The sequence below is a fragment of the Hemibagrus wyckioides genome, linkage group LG18 (assembly GCF_019097595.1).
Source record: "Hemibagrus wyckioides isolate EC202008001 linkage group LG18, SWU_Hwy_1.0, whole genome shotgun sequence".
Lineage (NCBI taxonomy): Eukaryota > Metazoa > Chordata > Actinopteri > Siluriformes > Bagridae > Hemibagrus > Hemibagrus wyckioides.
The window spans coordinates 22,072,462-22,095,236 of NC_080727.1; the positions used below are offsets into that span (position 1 = coordinate 22,072,462).

The 22,775-nt window shown below is 39.5% G+C and overlaps 2 protein-coding genes across 2 annotated transcripts; both read left to right on the top strand.

Moving 5' to 3' along the window:
* Nucleotides 1-548: 548 nt before the first annotated feature.
* Nucleotides 549-4,650, top strand: hbegfb (heparin-binding EGF-like growth factor b). The gene is made up of 6 exons (XM_058415607.1): nucleotides 549-938; nucleotides 1,380-1,565; nucleotides 2,454-2,616; nucleotides 2,725-2,880; nucleotides 2,972-3,049; nucleotides 3,191-4,650. Exons 1-6 carry the CDS (start codon nucleotides 896-898, stop codon nucleotides 3,252-3,254), a joined length of 690 nt encoding a protein of 229 aa, XP_058271590.1. The 5' UTR covers nucleotides 549-895; the 3' UTR covers nucleotides 3,255-4,650.
* A 2,235-nt stretch (nucleotides 4,651-6,885) lies between these two features.
* On the top strand, nucleotides 6,886-21,675 carry pfdn1 (prefoldin subunit 1). Its single transcript, XM_058416466.1, has 4 exons — nucleotides 6,886-6,978; nucleotides 7,470-7,636; nucleotides 7,741-7,825; nucleotides 21,340-21,675. The coding sequence occupies exons 1-4, from the start codon at nucleotides 6,886-6,888 to the stop codon at nucleotides 21,421-21,423; spliced, it is 429 nt and encodes a 142-aa protein (XP_058272449.1). The 3' UTR covers nucleotides 21,424-21,675.
* The last annotated feature ends 1,100 nt before the right edge of the window (nucleotides 21,676-22,775 follow it).

Genomic DNA, 22,775 nt, shown 5'->3' on the forward strand with positions numbered 1-22,775 from the left:
TGAATACATTTTGTACTTTTGAATACATTTGTGTATATATAGATTATATCATTTATATTTCATTTCTATTTATTCTTCTAGTTTTCTGAAGCAGTCTTATCTTATCTTATCTTATCTTATCTTATCTTATCTTATCTTATCTTATCTTATCTTATCTTGTCTTGTCTTGTCTTGTCTTGTCTTGTCTTGTCTTATCTTAAACATTTGCCAGTATATTGTATATCAGATATTTACGATGCGTACACACATAACATGCTTTAGTCATTTGGGGACAGCATGGTCAGCTCAGGATCACTGGGACAGTTGTGATCAGGTTTTTGGGTGTAATGTAAATAGTTGGCCGTTCATTTCAGGAATGTTGGGGATTTAGTTTTATTAACGGCAAGAAAGCCATAACTCACCATAATTATTCAGACAACTTGACTGTTGTGATGTGGTTTAGACTGTAGAGAATCATTAATATTATTAAGCACAAGGTGGCGCTCGGTGGTTAAACACAACCCCATTGAACACAATGTTCAGTATTCTACCTTTAAATGGTGCTGATTTGGCAAATGTGTTATCAAAGAGCTGTATCCAGGGTTAAATGGTTATGACTAAAGCCCAGGTTTTAAAAATGGCTTTGTGCCAGTTACTTGTAACACCTTTAGAGCGTCCAGAACCATGTTTTATTGTGTTTATTTATTCCTTTCTTCTGCGCAGTGATTACCCAGGTGTGTCTGTGAATCATGAAGGAAGTGTGTACAGTGGCTATATAACAGCAGGGGCAGTGCAGGGCTGACTGCTCTCTCAGGACTCACTGACACTGACAGCACTTTCTGCTCCTCTCAGGTCAGTCAGCTGAACCTCCAGCAAGCTGTGGACACCTAACTGGACACAAACTTCATTTTGGAATATGAACACCTTTCGACTGGGACTGGTTTTCCTACACTGTGTCGGTGAGTGTTTTTTTTTTTTTGTTTAAAAAAATGATATGTGTCATTTAGTTCATCAGGGTGTCCTGTGTTTACAATGACTTCAGATTATGAGGAATGGGAGCTTTATTACTCTTATTGAAGTCTTTGATGATTATTATTATTGTTATCATAAGAAGGTTGCATGGCGCAAGCTGTTGCGCGCGCGCGCTCGCACACGCGCGCACGCATTTTAATTATACTTGTAAGAACCAGCCAGTGTCATAATTATTTATTAATGCAGTCGCACCTATATATGCTAACTATATAACCTTAACCTGAACATCAGTACCGAACTGCAAAATATATTTTTAGTTCAATATAACCTGCATTTTTGGTTCTAAAGAAGCTTTTCTTTAGCCTGATGTTCCACTCAATATTCCATGATGACCCCCAACACACCTGATAACTGACCTCTGTTTGCAGTTTTCCTTCAGCTAAGTGGCTGCACGTCCCGGGATGAGAGTGTCCACCCTGCAGTGACGCCAGGAAAACGCCTGCACACTCCAGCTGAAGTGCACACTCCAGACAATGGAAGCAGAACGGACGAACATCTTCTGGACAGTTATGAAGACGACGTCTCTGTGGAATATAAGGATGACTATCCCAGAGGTAGCGTCCAGTCTGTCTGACTTGCCTGTCCTTTTTTACTCACCTATCTATCTATCTATCTATCTATCTATCTATCTATCTATCTATCTATCTATCTATCTATCTATCTGTCTGTCTGTCTGTCTGTCTGTCTGTCTGTCTGTCTGTCTGTCTATCTATCTATCTATCTATCTATCTATCTGTCTCTCTGTCTGTCTTTCTCTCTGTAGGATTATGTTCTAATTTTTAGCACAGTCATGCAAAACCTAGACAGAAACTATATTATTCTCATAGCTTGGTGTTTGTTTTCATATTTTCAAGTTCACTGGGCAGATTTTTAGTTTTACAAAATTTTACAAAAACAAGCATTATTTTTTTTTTCACGAGTGGACTGATAATTAAAGTGCTATTAAGCACTGTATTCATGTTCAACTAAACCAGAGGGAAGGGTGATACGTGATATAAGAAGATGACATGACAGAGCCTACTTTAAGTAGACATCATCCAATGCACTTAATGGAAATTCTTTAAATGACTGCCAAGCATCTGATACCCTCTTCTTCGCTCTGGTAATAAGCCAAATGTCGGTAATTTGATGTGTCCCCACTGTTGAATTACCTATTACAGTGTTTATTTGTGGGGAAGCCTGGTGCTGCACAGCTCCATGGTCCAGGGTTTGATCCTGGTCTTGGGTTACTGTCTGTTCCACAAACTAATTGTACCTAGTGTGCATGGTGGCATCCCATCCAGGGTGTATTTGCACCTCACACCCAGGGCCGCTGATCCATTACAACAACTGACCAGGTTAAAAAAGTAACTGAAAGAATGTAGTGTTTATTTGTGTCAAACAGCATTGAAACATATTGTCTTAGCATCTGATATTTGGACTTATTTTCTTTTTCTCCGCAGTTGCATTTTCCGCAAAGCCTAAAGATCCCTCGGTGACCACAATGAAAGGTCAAGGGCAAGGCAGAGACCGGAAGAAGAACCCCTGCCTGAGGAAAAGATACAAAAATTATTGCGTTCATGGCGTTTGCCAGTACCTGCCGGATCTAAATCGTACCTCTTGCACGTAAGTCATGCATGGTTAATGTATAAGTTTACATGTAAAATAGTGACTAAAATAGTAAAATTATGACTCGGCGTTATCAGTCGTGCCTGAGGTTGTATACATTTGCAGATGTGACGCAGGATACTCAGGAGATCGGTGCCATCTGTTCATCCTGCCTGTTGGCAGAGACGCTGAAGGCAACAGTCACACCACAGCTCTGGCTATAATGGCAGTGGTTCTGTCCTTAATATGTCTCACCATCATCGGCATTCTGCTGGCCTTACGGTTAGTGCTTTTTCTAAGCGCATGCACCTCTTCTGCAGTTTACGTCACTGTAGTAAGCTACAACGATCTACGTTTAAATTTACCCTTACAGATGTCAAAAAAAGCGGGACAGCTGTGTGGACGAGAAGATCAGACTTCAGCCGCTGCAGAGTGATGAAGAAAAAGCAAAGTAAGTCCGATATTCGTTCATATTGTTGAAAAAAAAGAAGAAGAAAGAAACGTCGCTTAATTATACATCCAGAGCACAATACTGAACGTTTCTTTTCCCCTAGAGTCATTATTCATAGTTATTTCCTGCGTTTCATACTAGAGTCGCAAACCAAGGGTTCAGTAGACATGACGGCTACTACCTGGAGACATCCTGCCAATGCTGAAGATGGAAAACCGTAGCGTCCCGAACGTCACATGTCTCCGAAGGACAGCTTGAAGGAATCGATTTGAAGATTGTAGAACATGTCTATGGGTCTGTGTAGCTCTAAAACATACAGAGCATAGCAAAGAGAGTCAGTGAATGTAGTCGCGTTACAATTTTTTAAAAAGATGTCTGAACTTATTATTTATTTATTTTCAAAGGATACTTGAGCTCTATAAGGTCAGTCATGTTGGTGTATTTATTTGTAACTATTTATTTTGTCATGTAATAATTCTGCATGTTTACTTGAATGCACTGCCAGGTTGTCATGTGTTCGGTGCAGACAGTAAACGACTAAACAGCGATGATTGCTGGTGGTTTTGTCTCTGTACTCTAGCATGCTGGATATAAAAGGAGACTGAGCTTAGATATTATGAAGGACATTGGTAATTTTCGCATGAACAGGCCTGAGACAGTTTCATCCAGGAAGTGTCTAGTGTTGTCCGTGATGTCATCTACATTTCACGTAATCACTGAAGGAAAAGACAACACCGAGATTGCTGTAATTGGAGTCTGCTTATTTACGGATAGTGTATTAAGCTGCTCCCTGTTTGAGGTCACCACAGCGGATCATTCGGTCACATATTTTGATTTGGCACAGGGTTTTACGCCGGACACCCTTCCCATTTTATCTGGGCTTGGATATATAAGCTCTACAGCGGCTGGGTTAGATTAAATTGAACGTTATAGTTTCATTATACGTCATACTTCATAGACATCGTTTGATTCGAAACTGGAGTACAGAGTCAAAACTGTAAAATAATCGCTGTTCACTAATTTATTTTAAAATGTTTTTAGATATTTATTATTGTATAACCAACAAAACATTCTTTTTTTTTAAAAAATTGCATTTTTATGGCATATTTGTTTGTATACAAACTATCGGTCATTTGAATTTAGTACGATATTTTGCTAATTATTCTTGAGGACTAGTTGAGGATTTTGTGACTATACTGTGAAAAATTTGAGCCCAATTAAAGATAACTGGTTGTACCTTTGTTATTACATTACTGGGCAAAAATTGTGGAAGCGAAAAGGATTTCTACAGTATTTTTACCAACGACCGAAACGATACGAGGCATGGCACGATGCTCTGAGTCGCTGATTCTCTCTCCAGTGAGAGTCAAACCACTCAACTATTTATTTTCTATAATCAAGAATAGTACTGTTTGTTCCTGCTTCCAAACTTTTGTCTTGTAATGTAAATGTAAAAGCTGTTGGTTTATTTGAGCAGTATTAGTTTATTCAATGGTACATTCAATAAACACATTTGATACATAAATAAATAAATAATATATTTACACTGTATAATTGTCATCTCAGTGACTGTTATGCAAAATAAAAATGACAATGAATGACTTTTTATATGAGAGTTTTATGTTTAATGCCGCCCTATGATGGACCTGTCCAGGGTGTACCCCTGCCTTTCACCCAATGTGTGCTGGGATAGGTTCCAGCAGATCCCCGTGACCCTAATTAGGAATAAAGCCGGTATGGATGTTTAATGGCATTAAAAGGAGCTACGTTTTCTACACTTTTGGATATTCGATTAGATTTTGAAATATATATATATATATATATATATATATATATATATATATATATATATATATATATATATATATATATATCAGATTACTGAAGCAGATAGTTACCCTGCATATAAATAGACATTCTGGTATGCATGAAGTTGACAGCTTACATGTAATATTTGAGACATTGAGACACACCCATCCAGTAGTAATATCTCTTCATCAGGTCAGTGTGTGAACAAGCTGGTTCTGTGGTTTAAAACAAACAAACCACAAAAAAAGAAACCTCTTTTTATTGGACCAGCACCTTCCTGGGTGAAAAAATGTGATGTGATGTCAATCAACATCGTGTTCCCATCCTTAATTTAGTTGTGTTTACTGTAAGTAGTTGGATCTTCAATGAATAGTACTGTTCATTTAGTGTGTGTGTGTGTGTGTGTGTGTGTGTGTGTGTGTTTTAAGCCAAACCTGAAATGCAGGATTACATGAGCTGCAAATACAACAGATTGGTTCCATTAGTTCCATTAAATCACAGCCAACTTTGAACAACTAAAAAAAAAAAAAGATATATTAGATATACATTAGATATATTATCATATTCTAGATATAAAATCGATTTAGATTCTGTTAGAGAATCAGCAAATGCATCAAGAATGCAGCTCTCACCAGTCGTTAAACCATTAGATAAAGAAAAAAACAGAAAAAACCTACAAATGGTATTATATTTCTTTTTGGCAAGCAAGGAGGATAAACCAGGATGGACTATATATTGATCAGGGATTGTCTCCTTCTGAAATTCTGTCTGGATGCGACCAAGCATTTGAAGAAAAAGATACAGCTAATCAATAAATAAAAAACAGACATGATTATATCTTTTCAAACATGAATCTTTACAGCTTTGGTAGCAGACCCAATGCAATAGCCAGACCATTTACATGTGATTCATTGACATTTTTAGGGTGGCAGTCTAGGTTGGGTCAAACTATCTACTTATTCACATCCATAGATAAATGACATTATGTTGCTACCTCTCTCTGTGTATACTGCAATAGGATAGGAGTAGTAGTAGAAGATATACAGCAAAAGATACACATCTGAGGTCCATTATTTCATCATTTACGAAGGTACAAAAATAAATCATAGGGCAGGCTACAAGTGAGCTAGTGTTAACAAATGTAACGCCTCTAAATAATGAATAATGTTTAAGAGGTTTGACCAGTGATTGCCCACCCAACTGGTGGTTGTGGTCAGTGGTTCCAGGGAAATGATATGTAAAGTCTATCTATATATCCATCTATCTATCTATCTATCTACCTACCTACCTACCTACCTACCTACCTACCTACAACCCAGCCATGGTGCTAGTCAAAAGTGCTAACATTTAGCACCAGCGAGAAACAAAACATCAAGTGATTTGTCTTATTTATATACCTGCACTAGTCACGGATATTTAAGAATTAAAATGCTGTATATGGTTGTCACCATTCTCTGAAGCTAGTTTCTTATCCAGAGGTTATAAGCAATGAACCCTACAATGCTTTAAGACGGTTCTCAAACCAAAGTTTAGTTCCATAGACATCCTTATCACATATTTCTTTTATGAAATTCTCACATAGTAGGCTCACTATTCAGATGTATACAATAATATTATGATCATGGAGCTTTTTATTTCTGAACTTTCCATTGACAAAACACAAGGTGATATAAGCCAAATTGTTTTGTTCTATCGTTTTCTCTCTTTTTTAAAAAATCGTATTAAAGCTTAGATTAAACCAGTTTACTTCAAGCAACCAGTCAAATAGCCTAATAACCTTAATAATGCAATAATATTTATACTCTGATAATAGTCCACTAATATTACCACTGTCTCCATTTTGAGATCCACTTCTTTAAAAAATAAAATAAAATAAAATACACAAGCACATGGTTTAAACAGTTCAGTTCAGGTGTCATTTTATGTGTCGAGTGTTAATCATTTTCACTGACCCTTCTTATAATAACTATCAGGACATTTAATAAGCACTTATTCCTGTAAAAGCTTCATTCCCCAATAAGGGAAAGATGATGGGGCGGGGGAACCAACAGTGCGCATGCGCAGTAGCTCCGCCTGTCTCTGTCAACATGGCGGCCCCCGTAGACCTAGAACTGAAGAAGGTAAATCTTAATAAATAAACATCGGCTCTTATATTATTCACTGAAACTCCGGTTATTTTTTGCACGATCGCTGAGTTACAACAGAAACTGTATATTCGTGTTAAGAGTTCTGGATTGGAATCGTGTATAGCGGAGTTATTTTTGTATAAGAATAGCGACGTGGTGTGAGTGTGCTAGCTAATTGTCGAGTATAATAACGTATACATGTGTAATACTGCTAATAATTTGATTTGATGAGAAGGGAAAGGTAGTAAGTTAGCTTTAATCTTTTATCTAGTCACATTTTCCAAGATAACCCACGTTTAAGCCATGAAATATATAGCAATAGTTAGCCAGCTAATCAATGCATATGAATATCGTATGCATGTCGTATGTTCACGAGGCAAACATATGTGTTTACATAGCAAAATGCAACATTCTGTAATGTATTTTGTCCTTTTAGTCTCTTACTCCATTCAGATATATTGTGCTCCTGTCTGTTCTTCTCTCAGGCCTTTGCAGAATTGCAAGCCAAAATGATTGATACACAGCAGAAGGTGAAGCTCGCAGACTTGCAAATCGAGCAGCTGAGTCGCGTGAAGAAGCACGCCAATCTGACCCATGTAGAGATCACCTCACTGCCCAGCAACACTCGCATGTACGAGGGAGTGGGACGCATGTACGTATCTCGCTCATGGTGCTGAAACTGATGTATTTTATCTGCCGTTATCACCGAAGTAGGGTTACAAGTTCGTAATTAACCACTCTCTCACTGCCTTCCAGGTTTATCTTGCAGTCGAAAGATGAGATTAATAACCAGCTGCTGGAAAAGCAGAAGACGGCAGATGATAAGATCAAGGAGCTGGAGGTAAAGTTCTTTCTCACGCACACACAGGGATTAGGGATTGATACAAATAAATTAGCAGTGTAGTGAATACTGATCGGAAGGTTGTGAGTTCAAATCCCAGGTCCACCAAGATCCCGCTGCTGGGCCCCTGAGCAAGGCCCTTAACCCTCAATTGCTCAGTTGAATAAAATAAGGAAAAAAAGGAAAGTCGATCTGCATAAGGGCATCTGCCAAATGCCAGAAATGTAAATATAATATTAATCTTGAACTTTTTGTACTGTTTCTTATGTTCTGTAAAGCTGCTTTAAGAAAATGTCCATCGTTAAAAGCGCTATACGAATAAAAATTGAATTGAATTGTATTGAAAATTGAACACACACACACCACCCACCAAAGTTATTAACAGGAGGTATGCACTGTCCCTAAATCAAACACTTGATAAAGCAAGACAGGACTAGCAAAACACTAATCTCACTTTATCCATGGTACATACAGAGCAAAACCTGTGTTATTGGCTATAACCACACACACACAGTATAAAACCTATGATAAAATTATAACCTGTCATTCATTAAGAAATATATAAATTGTTAGTATTGGCAAATTGCTGTTCTGTCAGAGGAATAAAACACCTCTAGGCCTGATCAGGTTTAGGATAGTAAAAGTAATAAAATGTTAATGAAAGGCTTCTTTAGAGTCTCTGCTTTGCTCCAGGTCACATCACACTATCAGCAGTGATTATTTCCACATTGTCATTGTACACACTTTTTGATTAATCACTTCAGTGCAACAAAGGAAACACTGATTTCACATGTTGCTATTTTAAATACAGTATCAGAGCTGATGTATGCAAACTCTCTGTCACACACAAGCACATTTTTGTCATAAATTGTGATATAAATCCAATTCCGTGTATATATACACTCACACACACCATAGTGCAGTCATGCTGGAACAGGAAGGGGTCATCCCCAAACTGTTCACACAAAGAGCATAAAATTGTCCAAAATGTCTTGGTATGAAGCTGAAGCATTAAGAGTTCCTTTCACTGGAACTAAGGGGCCGAGCCCAACCCCTGAATTCAATGATTTGGAGGGGTGTCCCAAAACCTTTGGCAATATAGTGCATATATTGGTCCCAGTAGCAAAAAGGGAACTAATCTGTGATAAATCCTAATTCATCTAGTTCTAATTCATTCTAAATCATCTTGCATTAAATAATATTTCTTATATTTGTGTCATAGGGAATATAATATTATGTTTGTGGTGATTATTTGAAATTTTGAGACAGATTTAATTCTTGACATTTATGTCTTTATCTGCACTCAGGAATTTCCAAAAGCTAATTTCCCGGTTGTTCTCTCTCCCGCCCTGTAGTTTACTGCATCTGATACCCGTGATGGCATTATTACTAAATATCTGCTTTGCATCATGTGCTTCTAAAGAACTCAAGCTTTCGAAAATCTATAAATAATTAATAAATCTATGATAATTAACTTCAAGAAAAAGACAAAAATGAGGCTTGTGATGGATTTAAAGCTACTATAATGTAACTGATAGCAAGGACAACTTTACTAAGAATCAACAAATTATTAAATAAAATAATAAATTAAAAAAAGTTACAGGAAAAATAATGAAGTAATGGCTTCACATTGCTTCAGACCACATCACACCATGGTGTAGTTGATGATGTACTTTTAATTCTTACTCATCATATTTCTTAGATACTGAGCCACAGAAGAAAAGAGGAAAAGACCTTAACTGTAAACGTGCAAAATAAGTGACCTCATACCAGATGCCAGGCATGCAGGCTTTATTGTTGCTATGTTACCATGACCATATATGTTGTAAAGTTTTCCTGGTGTTTTCCCTAAAACTTGTCCGCTAGTGACGAATGGCTTCTGCGTAGTCGTCCATTATGTAATCAAGAACCAGACAGGCATTTGTCTGCTTTTTGATACTAATTACAAGGTTCTTTACCTTAAAAAAGCAAACGGAGAATCCGTCAGGGTAAAGTGTGTCAGTTTTCGGTGTGCAGTCAAAACTTTGTCTAGAGAGACTTTAGAAATAAAAATGACTTCCCTGATTTTTTCGGGTTGGTCTATAAAACCCTTATCCAGATGCCTGGCTACGCTATTGGCATGTTCTGACTTGTTAAGTCACCATACTTGAGGGGGGATTAAACAAATTTCACAATATGGGAAAGGCAAATGTTATTGCTTTTGTGACTGCCTACCAGTGAACATGATTAATAGATTTCTTGCCATGCATATTATGTAACATGAATCTTATTGCCTCATATTTTAAGCCCATCACCCAGCCTTAAGGTTTTGTATGACGTGTAAAGTGTTTCTGATGCGTCGTCTTTTTATTGGACCCATCTGTGTTACTACAGTTGTCCCGTTTTTTAACAGGAATTACTGGCGGCCATCCTCCATGAAACTGGGCAAAAATAACATGCAGTGACTGAGAGCTTGAATTTTAAATGTACACAGATGCTGAGGAAATTCTTTCTTTTGTGAAAGACACTGATTTCAATATGATCTGCATCTCCACCATTACTAACAGATGAGCTTTGACTAATAGAAAATGAGGGCTGAGTTTGATGGATTGAGAAATCCATAGAAACCAAGCCTCCTGGAAACACTAGCCTGGAATTCGTTATTGTTTTTCTGACGGCAGAGAAAGGGTTGTTCTGGTCAGCAGAGGAGCCAGGGTGCCTCATCAATTATACACCACTCATACATAACATTGTGAGCAGTGAGAAGTGAAGTGAATAAGACTGATGATCTCCTCGGCACCTGTTAGTGGGTGGGATATATTAGGCAGCAAGTCAACATTTTGTCCTCAAAGTTGATGTTAGAAGCAGGAAAAATGGACAAGCGTAAGGATTTGAGCGAGTTTGACCAAAGGGCCACATTGTGATGGCTAGACCACTGGATCAGAGCATCTCCAAAACTGCAGCTCTTGTGGGGTGTTCCCGGTCTGCAGTGGTCAGTATCTATCAAAAGTGATCCAAGGAAGGAACAGTGGTGAACTGGAGACAGGGTCATGGGCGGCCGAGGCTCAGTGATGCACGTAGGGAGAGAAGGCTGGCCCGTGTGATCCGATCCAACAGACGAGCTACTGTTGCTCAAACTGCTGAAGAAGTTAATGTTGGTTCTGATAGAAAGGGGTCAGAATACACAGTGCAGGACGGGTCAGGGCTGTTTTGGCAGCAAAAGGGGGACCAACACAACATTAGGCAGGTGATCATAACGATCGGTGTATATGGAGCAAAGAAAGCATTCAAATGCAAATGAACACAACTCGTAGAAACTCAGCACCATTGCAATGGCATTGAGAGCATCATGAAAAATGCATGAGTTGTGCCTGGCTGAATGACACAAAAATTTTCCTATATGAGAACAGCTCCTTGTCTGCAGGTATTCCTCCACAATGATGTGGCGATTCAGCCAAAGTGTGCTGTTCTTCACCACTTGACTTTTGATTGAGATGATTTGCTGTGGCGAAGCCTGAAGGGAGAAGCCGAAAGAAGAAGAGGAAAGCCATTAACAGTTTATTTTGCAACCTGTCTGCACAAATGCTTATGAAATTGCGCAATTGATTAATGGGTTACACAGAAATTCCTCTGTGTGAAAAAAATCTTTGATGATGAGTGTGTGAACTGCCCACACCGGGCAAACCACAAGGTTTCAGTTCTAACACCAGTGATGCTTGGTGACGTTTAGAAGCTGTTGTTAGTGGGCTCCTTTCAGCAACCAAGCCGGATTCTTAAGGATGTGATGTCTGGATTTTGAAATGTGTGAAATTCTGATATTGTCATGTATCTAGTACCTCTTGCATCTACCTCATGCCCTTTTCCTGTTCAAATCTTGGGAAGCTTTTCATTTTGGGCCTGATTTTCTTTGCATAATGGTGTATTTTAACGTCCATAGTTTTGTTTAAAGCTCTGTGATGTTCCACATAGATGACCATATAAAAAAAAATACAACTCATACCCCAGACAAATAGAAAGTGGTGAAATATTGCGATACAGGCTGAAAGGAATTCTAAAAACAAGCTGATGATTCTCTTTGGCGTGCCATTAATTTTTAAAATCGAAATGGTTTTTTTGTTAGAGGAACAATAAATAGTTGCTTTAATTGTTTGGATAAAACACGAATGGCACCTGTAATAGCGTTGGCAGTGACTGATATTTACACAAGTCATAGTTACAGTATTGCCTTTTTGGCTTATGACCCTGGTTAAACCCCAAAAAGTCTCTGGTTTTGATCCCGAGTCCGTTCTTCTATCAGCCCACCTCACCTCACCTGACCTCACCTCACCTGTCTTTCAGCAGTGTGCAGATGACATGGAAGATTACACATCACTACAGGAAATGAGACAATGTCATCATCCAGTTCACCTTCCATCTGTCTGGGTGGGATGGGTCATAAAGTCACGGTTTCATCTTATCATCTGCTGTCTGTTATTAGTCTGAGATTCTCATTAGTAACCCAATGCAAGTTTGGACAAATGTTTGCTCCTTGTGGCCACTGTAATACGAATGACCTAACAGTTTGATATGTAGCTCAATCTGATCATTTCTACGGCATTCTAGTTAGCCATGTGTAATATTAAATGTTCTGTAGTGCTTTACTGTCCTAGCTTTTTATATGGTTTATCAGATTTCAGTTTTATCTGATCAGGTCAGACCTACTAAAGAACTAACGTTGAATCTTGACATTCCTGTCATTTGGAGAAGGTTTAGTTCTCTAGCATTTTTAACAGCCTTTGTCTGAAATATTTATTAAATTGACTTACACCAAATATGTACCTTAAACAAGAACTGTCCTCATGTTACCTGCTGAATGTAGCAGTAGTGTATGTATTTATATATGTTTGTATATATATATATATATATATATATATATATATTTATATATATATATATATATATATATATATATATATATATATATATATATATATATAAGTATGCAGTAGTAGTATATATAGTGTGTGTATATATATCAGAACCAGCATTAACTTCAGCCATTTGAGCAACAGTAGCTCGTCTGTTGGATCAGATCACACGGGCCAGCCTTTGCTTTCCACGTCCATCAGTGAGCCTCGCCGCCCATTCCCGGACTGTATCCACGTTAAACAAAAAAAAAAACAATTTGATTAGTAGATATGAGGAATTGAGGAAGGGTTTGAATGTTTGTTTTACATTTTTGCATTTCCTGAACATCAGACACTCATATTTATAATGAGGCTGCAGGTAAGGTTTCTTTCTGATGACTCTTCCATGCAGAGTATGTTTGTGCAAGCAACTCTGCAGAAGAGATGCATAAAAAATCAACTAAATGTTATTTTGCAAGGTTGTCCAAGCCTTTGCATACATCTCTATAGCAGTTTGAGGTAAAGCATTTGTATTTACTGATCTGCACATGCCTAGTTCTAGTATGCTGGAAGGCTTAAATAGATGTTGAGTCACACTATATACTGATGCTTCTATAAATTTACCACCAGGAAATCTCTACCCTCGGTCATCTTGCTTTGCCAGAAAGGAAAGGTGCTTATCTTATTCAGACAAACGTTTATTACAAGTGATGTCAGTCCTTATTTTAAATTGATTTATCCACCGTTACTATAATGACTTAGCGTTCATGCAGCTCCAGTTTCTACCACTTTGGCGTTTGCTTCCTTCCTTTTTTTAAAGTCATCATTCTGCCCTACTTAGCACAGCAGCATAGTTTATGACCTGTTTCTTAAAAACGCACTGCTGTAACATGAAAGATAACACATGCATGCTTATTACAGTTTTCTTATCTTTAAGGAAATTGGAATATGGTTTAGCATGGAGGCGAACTTTATGATTAGACTTGACAGACAGTTGTATTATATTCTGTATAACCGATGAACAACATCAGTGTTGTGTAAGTGTAAGTGTTGGCTCAGCTTTAGCGGTGCGTGTCTGGGCCTGTATGTGGCTGTACTGTTGATGGCAGTTTGGGTGTAATCCCAGGCTGGGTCACTGACGATGTGAAGGATGGCGAGCCAGGAATGCAGTTGAGGGCTTCCCTCACCATGGAAAATCAAAGAGGGAGGACAACACATAGTGCTTTGTCACACTGATGACTTTGTATTTTTCTTTTTCGGTGCCTACTATTTGTTCATCTTTACTCTTGAGGCAGCAATTCTTGCTTAGAGAGATAACCAAAGTTGCAGTAAGCCATAAATAGTTTCATAATTAATCCAGAGCTTTATGTAACTTCAGATATAATAATCAGAGCGGACAGATTTGCAGACGGTGTACTAAAACATGATGCAAACCGAGGAGGTTCCTTAGCTTGCCCCTAAGGGCACACCGTCGTTTGAGATCCTGATTTCTTTTTTAAAATCGTGTGTACATTGAGATGACATTGCTCCCATTTTTTCGGATAAGACGTGACCGTACTGTATTTAGACCGAAGGGTGTGCATGAGCTCATAGCTCTGGTGACCACTGCACCCGCTACCCTGGAAGGAGCAGTGATTTAGGAGGTAACATGATGTCATTAGCATCCCAGCAGTGCGCTGGCCCCCACAGTGATCCTCGTGACCGCTGTGTATGAGTGATGACAATAAAGCTGCTGATGATTCCTTCATGAACTCATAATTGGCCCAGGGTGCAGGTGGGCACTCGGCTTGCTGTGTGGGAGATACCGGGTATGATGACAGATCAGTTTATGGACCTGTCAACTCCTCCATCTTGTCGTGGACTGGACATTGTTTGCTGTACCGGCAGGAAAAGAAGGGTGATGGCCGTTATTAATACTCAAGGGGCCAGCGGGGAGACTGTCTGCAGGATTAGTCGTGAGGCTTGGGTGTCAGCACTGGGTGTGAGCTTGGGGACAAATGTCCCTACATGGCACTATGATGCTCCCTCCCTGACTTTGACATTTGATCGGTGTCTTTACACCATTAATCTCAAGAGTGACATAACCGATAATGTTCTAACAGATAGCGCTAAACTTCTCTGCAGGCACAATTGTGGTGCAGACCATTAATGCCCTATTTTTTAGGAATCCAGTGGGGAGTTCTTGTCACCTTACAATCAGCTGGTGCTTTAGCCTCTGGTTCTAAGTACAGCATTTCTGTATGCACATATTTGACATAAAGATTAGAATAAACTGAATGAAACCATCATCAAACGTTCCGGCTTATTTTTGGATATAGGATCCCGATTCTTTTAACCTCTTGGATTATGATACATGTGCACACTGACTTATTTTTATCCAGTCTTGGGGAGTCTGCACTTCACAATTTAATGCGGCCTTGCTTCCACACAATTCCTTATACAACCTGCTGGTTTTTATTCATGTTCATATTCATGTTAACCTGTGATTGGAATAATATTTGGTCAATTAATTTGAATGGCTGGTGCAAAATTTGCTTGATGCTGGTGTCTTTTGCAAAAGAATACTAGCTGTTAACTATGTGGCTGCTGCACAAATCCTTCAGTGACACTCGAGCATATCGTCAGAAATTAACGTGATGCGTTCTCATGGTCCAGTTCCAACATAAATAGTGGGTGTGGCATGGCACCAGTGACAATGTGTCTTAAACTGAATAAACATACTAACATTGTGTCTCAAATCGTTAAACATTTTGGACTTTTTTTTTTTTAGTTGTTTAGTACTATTACTAACAGGTCCTCGTGGTGGTCCAGTGGCAGGATCCCACGCTTTCATTGTCACGGCCCGGGTTTGATTCCTAGGCAGGGCGCTAACCCAGCCACTGAAGAGTTAACTCTCAGCGCCGGTCCCAAGCCCGGATAAAATGGGAGGGTTGCGTCAGGAAGGGAATCTGGTGTAAAACCTGTTCCAAATCCAAACATGCGACACCAAATGACCCCGAACGGGGAGCAGCCGAAAGAACAACATCTAACAGGTGTTCCTATTAGAGTTTGAATTATTGAAACCTCTCATTTGCCTTTAAACTGACCAAAATATCTGTTTTGAGTACCTGTTTTTTTTTCTTTTCATAGTTTAGCAAACTTGCACGTAAGGTAAACGAGAGATATGGCTCATGAAAACAATAAGAGGACAGGGGGGTTTTAGCGCTGACGCGCCATCTAGTGGAAGCCACTCGTGTACATCTTCCTGATGTACATAAGATACGCAGGCAAGGGAGTGAACAGTCTGCTCGCGTCACTGCTTTTGCATCTACGCAGCAATACTGTGTTTAGAGTACGAATATGTGAAATCAACTACTTTATATATTTAACAAGATAACAATGCTGCCATCTGTGTTCCTTGAAGTCTGTATATCTGTAGCTGCATTGTTTTAGCAGATGCCCTTATACAAAATGACTTACAGAAGTGCTTTGTATTCTGTTAAAGCATATCCTAATACTAGTTTAACAGGTCAGTCTAAGAATACCATCAAGCTAAAACCCTGCAGCATGGAAAAAAAAAAACCCAACTTGTGTGAAGTTTATGTTCAGATTTGCTTTACACTTGCCAAAGCAGTGCTGTATTAGGCTCTGTTGTTGTTCTTTAGTCAGTGAGAGATTGTGCCAGCATTCCCGGCAGGTCAGCACTTCAGCGCCTCTGCTTGCAACAGAGGAACATCCAACAACAAACAACAAAGAGTCCCATTTACAGGAGGATGTGTGCAGTCTATCTGGCCTGTCATGTGTGCTGACTGAAGTTGCTTTGGGCACCGAGGGCTGCTGTAAGAGGCTCATTGAAGCTTGAACAATGAGAGGTTCTGCAGCTTGACTCACCGGTCGTCAGAAACCTTCTCTTTGTGCCTTCTGCATTGTTCTCTAAAGGTCAGCCTTATAAGGTATTATCTTCTGGCAAGAGTGTTTCATGTTGAGGCAAGTGGGAATTAACCATTAGGCCAAGGTTTTTCCTACTCACGTGCTGCCTGATGGATGGAGAAAATAGATTTCCTGCTCAGTGTTGTGTCTAGATAGTGGAAGGCTAGATAGCTATTAAATAAAATAAATGGTCAGCTTAGTGTGAGCTGCATAGCATATAAATTGGGGATGATGGAGGGAGGTTGTTTTTTTTTCCCCTGTATGATGGGAAATTGGTGTTCAGTAGTGGAGGCTTGTTGAGTGAGGGTCCAAGGGACGGCCAACAGCCACAGTGAAAAAGAAGAAGAAAAATAAGACTTTGTCACATACATTACAGTGAAATCTTTTGTTTGTTTGAATATCCCAGCTTACGAAGCTGGGGTCAGAGTGCACGGGGTCAACCATGATTAATCATGGCCCAACAGTGGCAGGTTGGTGGTGCTGAGGCTTGAAGCCCTGACCTACCTGAGCCACCACTTCCCTTGAGCAAGGCCCTTAAAACGCTCTCTAATCCAGGATTGCCATATCCTTACTGATACCTTCCTGACACAAATTTCACTGCACCTTATGGTACATGGGGTAGTGGTGGCTCAAGTGGTTAAGGTTTGTTAGGTTGTTGATGGGGGTTCAAGCCCCAGCACCAGCAAGCTTCACTATTGGGCAATTGTGCAAGGCCCATAACCCTCCCTGCTCCAGGGGCACTGTATCATATCATATATAGCTGCCTCTGTGCTGTGACCTTAACTTCCTCAGCTGGGATATGCGAAGAACAGAATTCCACTGTGCTGTAATGTATGTGTGACGATAATAATAAAGGTGGCTGCTGCTTCTTTCTATATAGCGGTCATCATGAAGAAGTAGATATTGTGATATTTGAATGTTTGAATGCAATCAGCGTGCCAAAGTGTGGGACAGTGATTTGATGCAGATATGTGTGATTGTGTAACTGGGAATTGGTCAGTCGAAGCATATTGCAATTAAATGTCCTGTCCTGTCCAGTCCAGTCCAGTATTGGTCAGTTGAGTCTTTGATCTTCTAAAGAGAAGTTTGGCTTAGTCACTGTTCCTTTTCGTTTCACGTCGAGAAAAGTGTTTCACTTCTTTAAAACCACTTTCTGATACTTCTAACCACAATCTAATGCGTATTAAACGTCTAATGTTGCAATAGTCCCAGCCCTGGGGGAAATACATGGTATTCATCACTGCCCTTATTGCATTTCAGTAAATTATGCAGGCCTGCGTGGAGCTTTGCGATTATGATCGGTTTCCCACAAGTAACCAAAGTAGTTCATGAACAGGCAAGTTTAAAAATAAACATGTACATAATGTCATGTTCTAGCAGGAGAATGCCCAGGAAACTTTTTAGGAATGAATCTTCCAGGCACTTTCCACTCCTGTTTCTTGTCCTCCTGAGTCTCACTGTTGTTTCTAAAGATATTTTTGTCCACAGTGACCTTTAAATAATAAGTAGCTGTTCTGCATCTGCCTGCAGATTGATGGTATGTGTGGTATGAAACGGATAGCAATTGTTGTCATGAGTCTTATCAGGGTTTCTCAGGACATATTTGTCTTTGTATATAAAGGTGCATGTCAGTGACAAACAAGAAACATGATAATGATTGAAAACGTTTTCTCTTTCCTACCTACTCTTAGCCTACGCAGCCTTCTCTTTCCAAAACAAGGAAGTGTAATAGTGCATGTGTTGCCCTCATTTTATCGTTCACACTGTGTTGGTGAAACAGGATCAACGAGGTGCTATAATTAAAACAATGACTAACAGTTTATCTGATGCCATTTTGTCAAAAGCGTCAGTAGAGCCAAACATTTTCTTTTTTTCTAAATTGCATTCTTTTAATTTTGAGATAAGCCTATCTTACTAGAGACCCCAGAAGCATCACCTAAAAATAAAGCTTTAATGTTTGCTGACCGAACCCTACATTCATTCATTCACACTGTAGTGGACACGAAGTCTAAGGCAGGAATACACTACCCGTCAAAAGTTTGGACACCTTTTAATTCAATCTTTTTTGTTTAGGGATTTATTTTCTACATTCTAGAACAATACTGGAGATTTCAAAACTATGAAATAACACACATGGACTTCAGTAATCCATATGTAATGACAAAAACCAACAGTCAGTTATTATTTTAAGACACGAAGGTCAGGTGTTCTGGAATAGTTCTTGCAAGAACAGTATTGTCAAGTGCATTTGCAAATCCCATCAAGCACCATGATGAAACTGGCTCACATGAAGACCATCCCAGTAAAGCAAGACCAAAACTGACCTCTGCTGCAGAGGGGAAGTTCATTTAGAGTTACCAGCCTCAGAAATCACCAATTAACAGCACCTCAGATTAGAGCCGTTATGAAGGCTTTACAGAGCATCAGTAGCAGACATATCTCAATATCAACTGTTCAAAGGACATTATTGTGTATTTTGGCCGCCTTCAGCATTGTTTTACAATGTAGAAAGAAATAAACATCAGGAAAGACCATGGAATTAGAAGGTGTGTCCAAACTTTTGACTGGTAGTGTACATACTGAATAAGACACCACCATGACCGTCAATTTGGTGTAGCCAGTCCAGCTGCTGACGAGGAGATTTGAGAATTGGGAGAAAGCTGGTGAACCCGGAGAGACCCAGAGGAACTGGCAAGAACACTGACAGTAACCCAAGCTCAGGATCTAACTGTTTCAATCCATTAGATATTTGATGGGGGTTGCATTCAAAGCTGTCCAGACACCAACCTGACCTTTATTTCTCCTTCACCAAACTACTTTAATATTGTCAGCAGGAAGCATCTGAAGATCAGTATAGGTGTTTCCAGCAGTGGTTTACATTGATGGCATTATGGCAGACGCCATCATCTAGAGCGACTTGGCTCTCAATGTATACAACTGAGCAATTAAGGGTAGAGGGCCTTGCTTGGAGGCCCAGCAATGGATCTGGGATTCTAACCCACAACCTTCTAATCAGTAGTTCAATGCCTTAACTTTAACGCAGTTTCTTCAGCTGATGAGTGCACATGATAATGCTAAGATTACATGGCTGCTTGGAACCCATGGAACCCCAATCTATGGAGTTTGTGTTTCCGCTTCACATTAGCAGCTTCTACCTGTTACCGAGGCAGCTCTAGCAAAGCAGAGAACCGATAAACTGTTGTAAACGTGCCACAGTGAAAGCCACCAAGCTCTTCAGCATAACTTTAATGGGGTTTTGATTTTGCAAGGGTGTGTCTTTTCATCTGAAACATACCATTGCCATTCCTTTTCTTATTGTTTCCACACGAATGCTTCCTCGTGTGACTTCCTATGAGCCTCCTATTACAATTATGTGCGCAATGTAAATGATAATATTTCACAGTAGGGTTAGCAAGACCGTGGCTTCACAGAGTCGATGTGGTAGACTCGAAGAAAGCACACGCAAAACTCGTTGAACTGCAAATTTGTCAAACAAATGCAGGTATGTGAGAAAGTCTGTCATATTTAGTGAGAACTGTTCTCGCATATAATTCATGCAAAAGGAATGTTGGTCAGAAGCCCATAGACCAGCTTCTACACGAGTAAGACTCAAGCGGTAAAAACAATCGTGTGAATCGGTATGTTTCACAACCGTCTATGTGGCCTTTGGTTTTGAGTGATTCGAGATGTGGTCAAAATGTGTTTGAGCCAGAGGTTTACTGTTGTAACTTGTGTGTTTGTGTGTGTGCATGTACTGTAGTAATGACTCTTGTACAGCACATATTTGGGAGGTTTCAGATAACATCATGTTTTCTCAACACCGCTTCAGTTTAGCCGCTCACTCTGGCATTTGAGGCGTTTCCCCACCCTTCCCACCTGTATTCCTGAATGGACTAGTGTATCATCAGATGAACTGTAAGCTTTTGAAAAGGGTCGCTTCATCAGCTGAATGGAGGAAATGTTTCACCGGTGTGCGTCACATTTAAGTTTCAGGTGTAAATGTCACATTTTGCATGAGTGTGGAAACAAACCCTCATATAATGTATGACAGTGACGTAATTATGACTGATTTATTTAGATAGATTCCGGTCAACATTATGCTAGATTGCGCATGTCGCTTTTACCGTTGTTTACATACCTATCTGCATACACTCGGTTATATCCAGTAGTAGGCAAATCAGCACAGTGGTATTGCTGAGCGGCGTTTTGGGAAGCATGGTTATGACATGGAGATGTCCTACAAATACAAGATCAGTTTGTTCAAGATCAGTTTGTAGTACGTAAATGGCTTTAGATGTGAGAGGTCTATACATTTTAATATTGTAGTCATCATGATACAATGTCATGCAACGAGTGTCCAGAAAAACTGTCTGGAATTCTGATTTATGTTCATATATTTACCATAATACCGTACAATATAGTGTACATGTAACATTATTTCCTGAGGACGGCCATGAAGTGACTACAGATATGCGAATTTGCCGCTTGTATCATATCTACCATTGCCATATGTTGTGGAGTCTGAATTGAGTAACACTAAACATCCTGTACGATTGTGCACATCTGACTTTGTTGCAATCGTTTGGGAATGAACCACATAAGGGTGTGATGGTCAGGTGTCAACATAGTTATGACCATATAGTGTATTATCAGCAATGTGTAGCTGCCCAACTCATGCTGTAATTAGTTGACCATATTTCACAATACCACACGTCTTACCTGTCTCTCTTTTCTCTGCAGCAAAAGAAGACGTACTTGGAGCGAAGTGTGAAGGAGGCCGAAGACAACATCAGAGAAATGCTAATGTCCAGGCGTGCTCAATAAATCGCCCATACAGCTCTGTTTCCACTTACCTTTCCACAACCTGTTATTTTGTTTAATAATGTTTTGCATGTTCTTTGGGGATACAGTTATCTCTAGGAACAGAACACATGAATCATTGTTCTTTTCAGTGGGGGGGATGGATGAATATGGGTGTGGTGTGTCGGTCACTCAGTTGTTAAGCATTGCTCCTATCGCTGTGATGTGTCATGTTTACTTTTTCATTGGGGTGTAATAAAAAAGTTCTTTATTTAAGGTGGTGTTGGTGTGGTATACTAAAGGTGTTTGTTTAAATGACTGACTGTGTGGTTTTATAGACAGCTAGCGTGGAAGGCGGTCATTGAGGGAACTTTTATGAATGATGAATGTTTCCTGGTTGTGTGTGTGAGGGCTAATTTCCTGTAGCAGCTCTTCTAGCTGTTAACCTTATTTTTTGATTTTCAGCCTGTTCTATATATTATGATTTAATTTATGTATTTTATGAAATTTATGAGTTGTGAGACGCAATGTTCTGTGTCTGGTTGGGCGACTGTGTTTATCCTACTGAAGACTCTTTTCGGATTAAAATCCTCAGTCGGGAAGCAGCACTAGTATGTAGACATGCACGCATGGCATGTATATACACATCCAAACTAGGACTGTCTCCCGAATGTAATGTTGTGTAATAGTGGTGTCATCTCCATCCCTCCCTGTGAGCTATTCTAGTTTGCTTAAAAGGCTTTAGCATATTTCTTTGACATTGTAATTATATTATATCCAGTGTACTAAATGGTTAGAATTCCCTTTGAATTTAACGACTCTGAGTCATGCATGATCGAGGTTATCTAATATCCAGGAGGACTCTCGAGGGGAAATGTTAACCTGTGTCACCCTCTGGTGGTAGTACAGGAGAAAATTTGCACCAGGTTCACACCATAATGCACCAACACACCCGGAGACCTTCCCAGGAACATTCCCTCCTCTTGTGACTCAAGTCTATTCCATAGCAGGTTAATAAACCTATTTACTTGCATGCGTCATGAAAATCAGCAAGGCATACCATGAGTGATGTTCTGATATTTAATGTAAGTTTTGTGCAAGACAAAATTATTTTATAAACATTTTTGATCTTGTATCGATTAGCTAACATGGTTTAAGAGGATATTTAAGAGCTCTACATGTATCTTTAACTTAGCTTCCCATCAAATATTCACGGATCAGGCATAACTTTATGACCACCTGCCTAATATTGTGTTGGTCCCCCTTTTGCTACCAAAACAGCTCTGACCCGTCCTGCACTGTGTATTCTGACCCCATTCTATCAGAACCAGCATTAACTTCTTCAGCAATTTGAGCAACAGTAGCTCGTCTGTTGG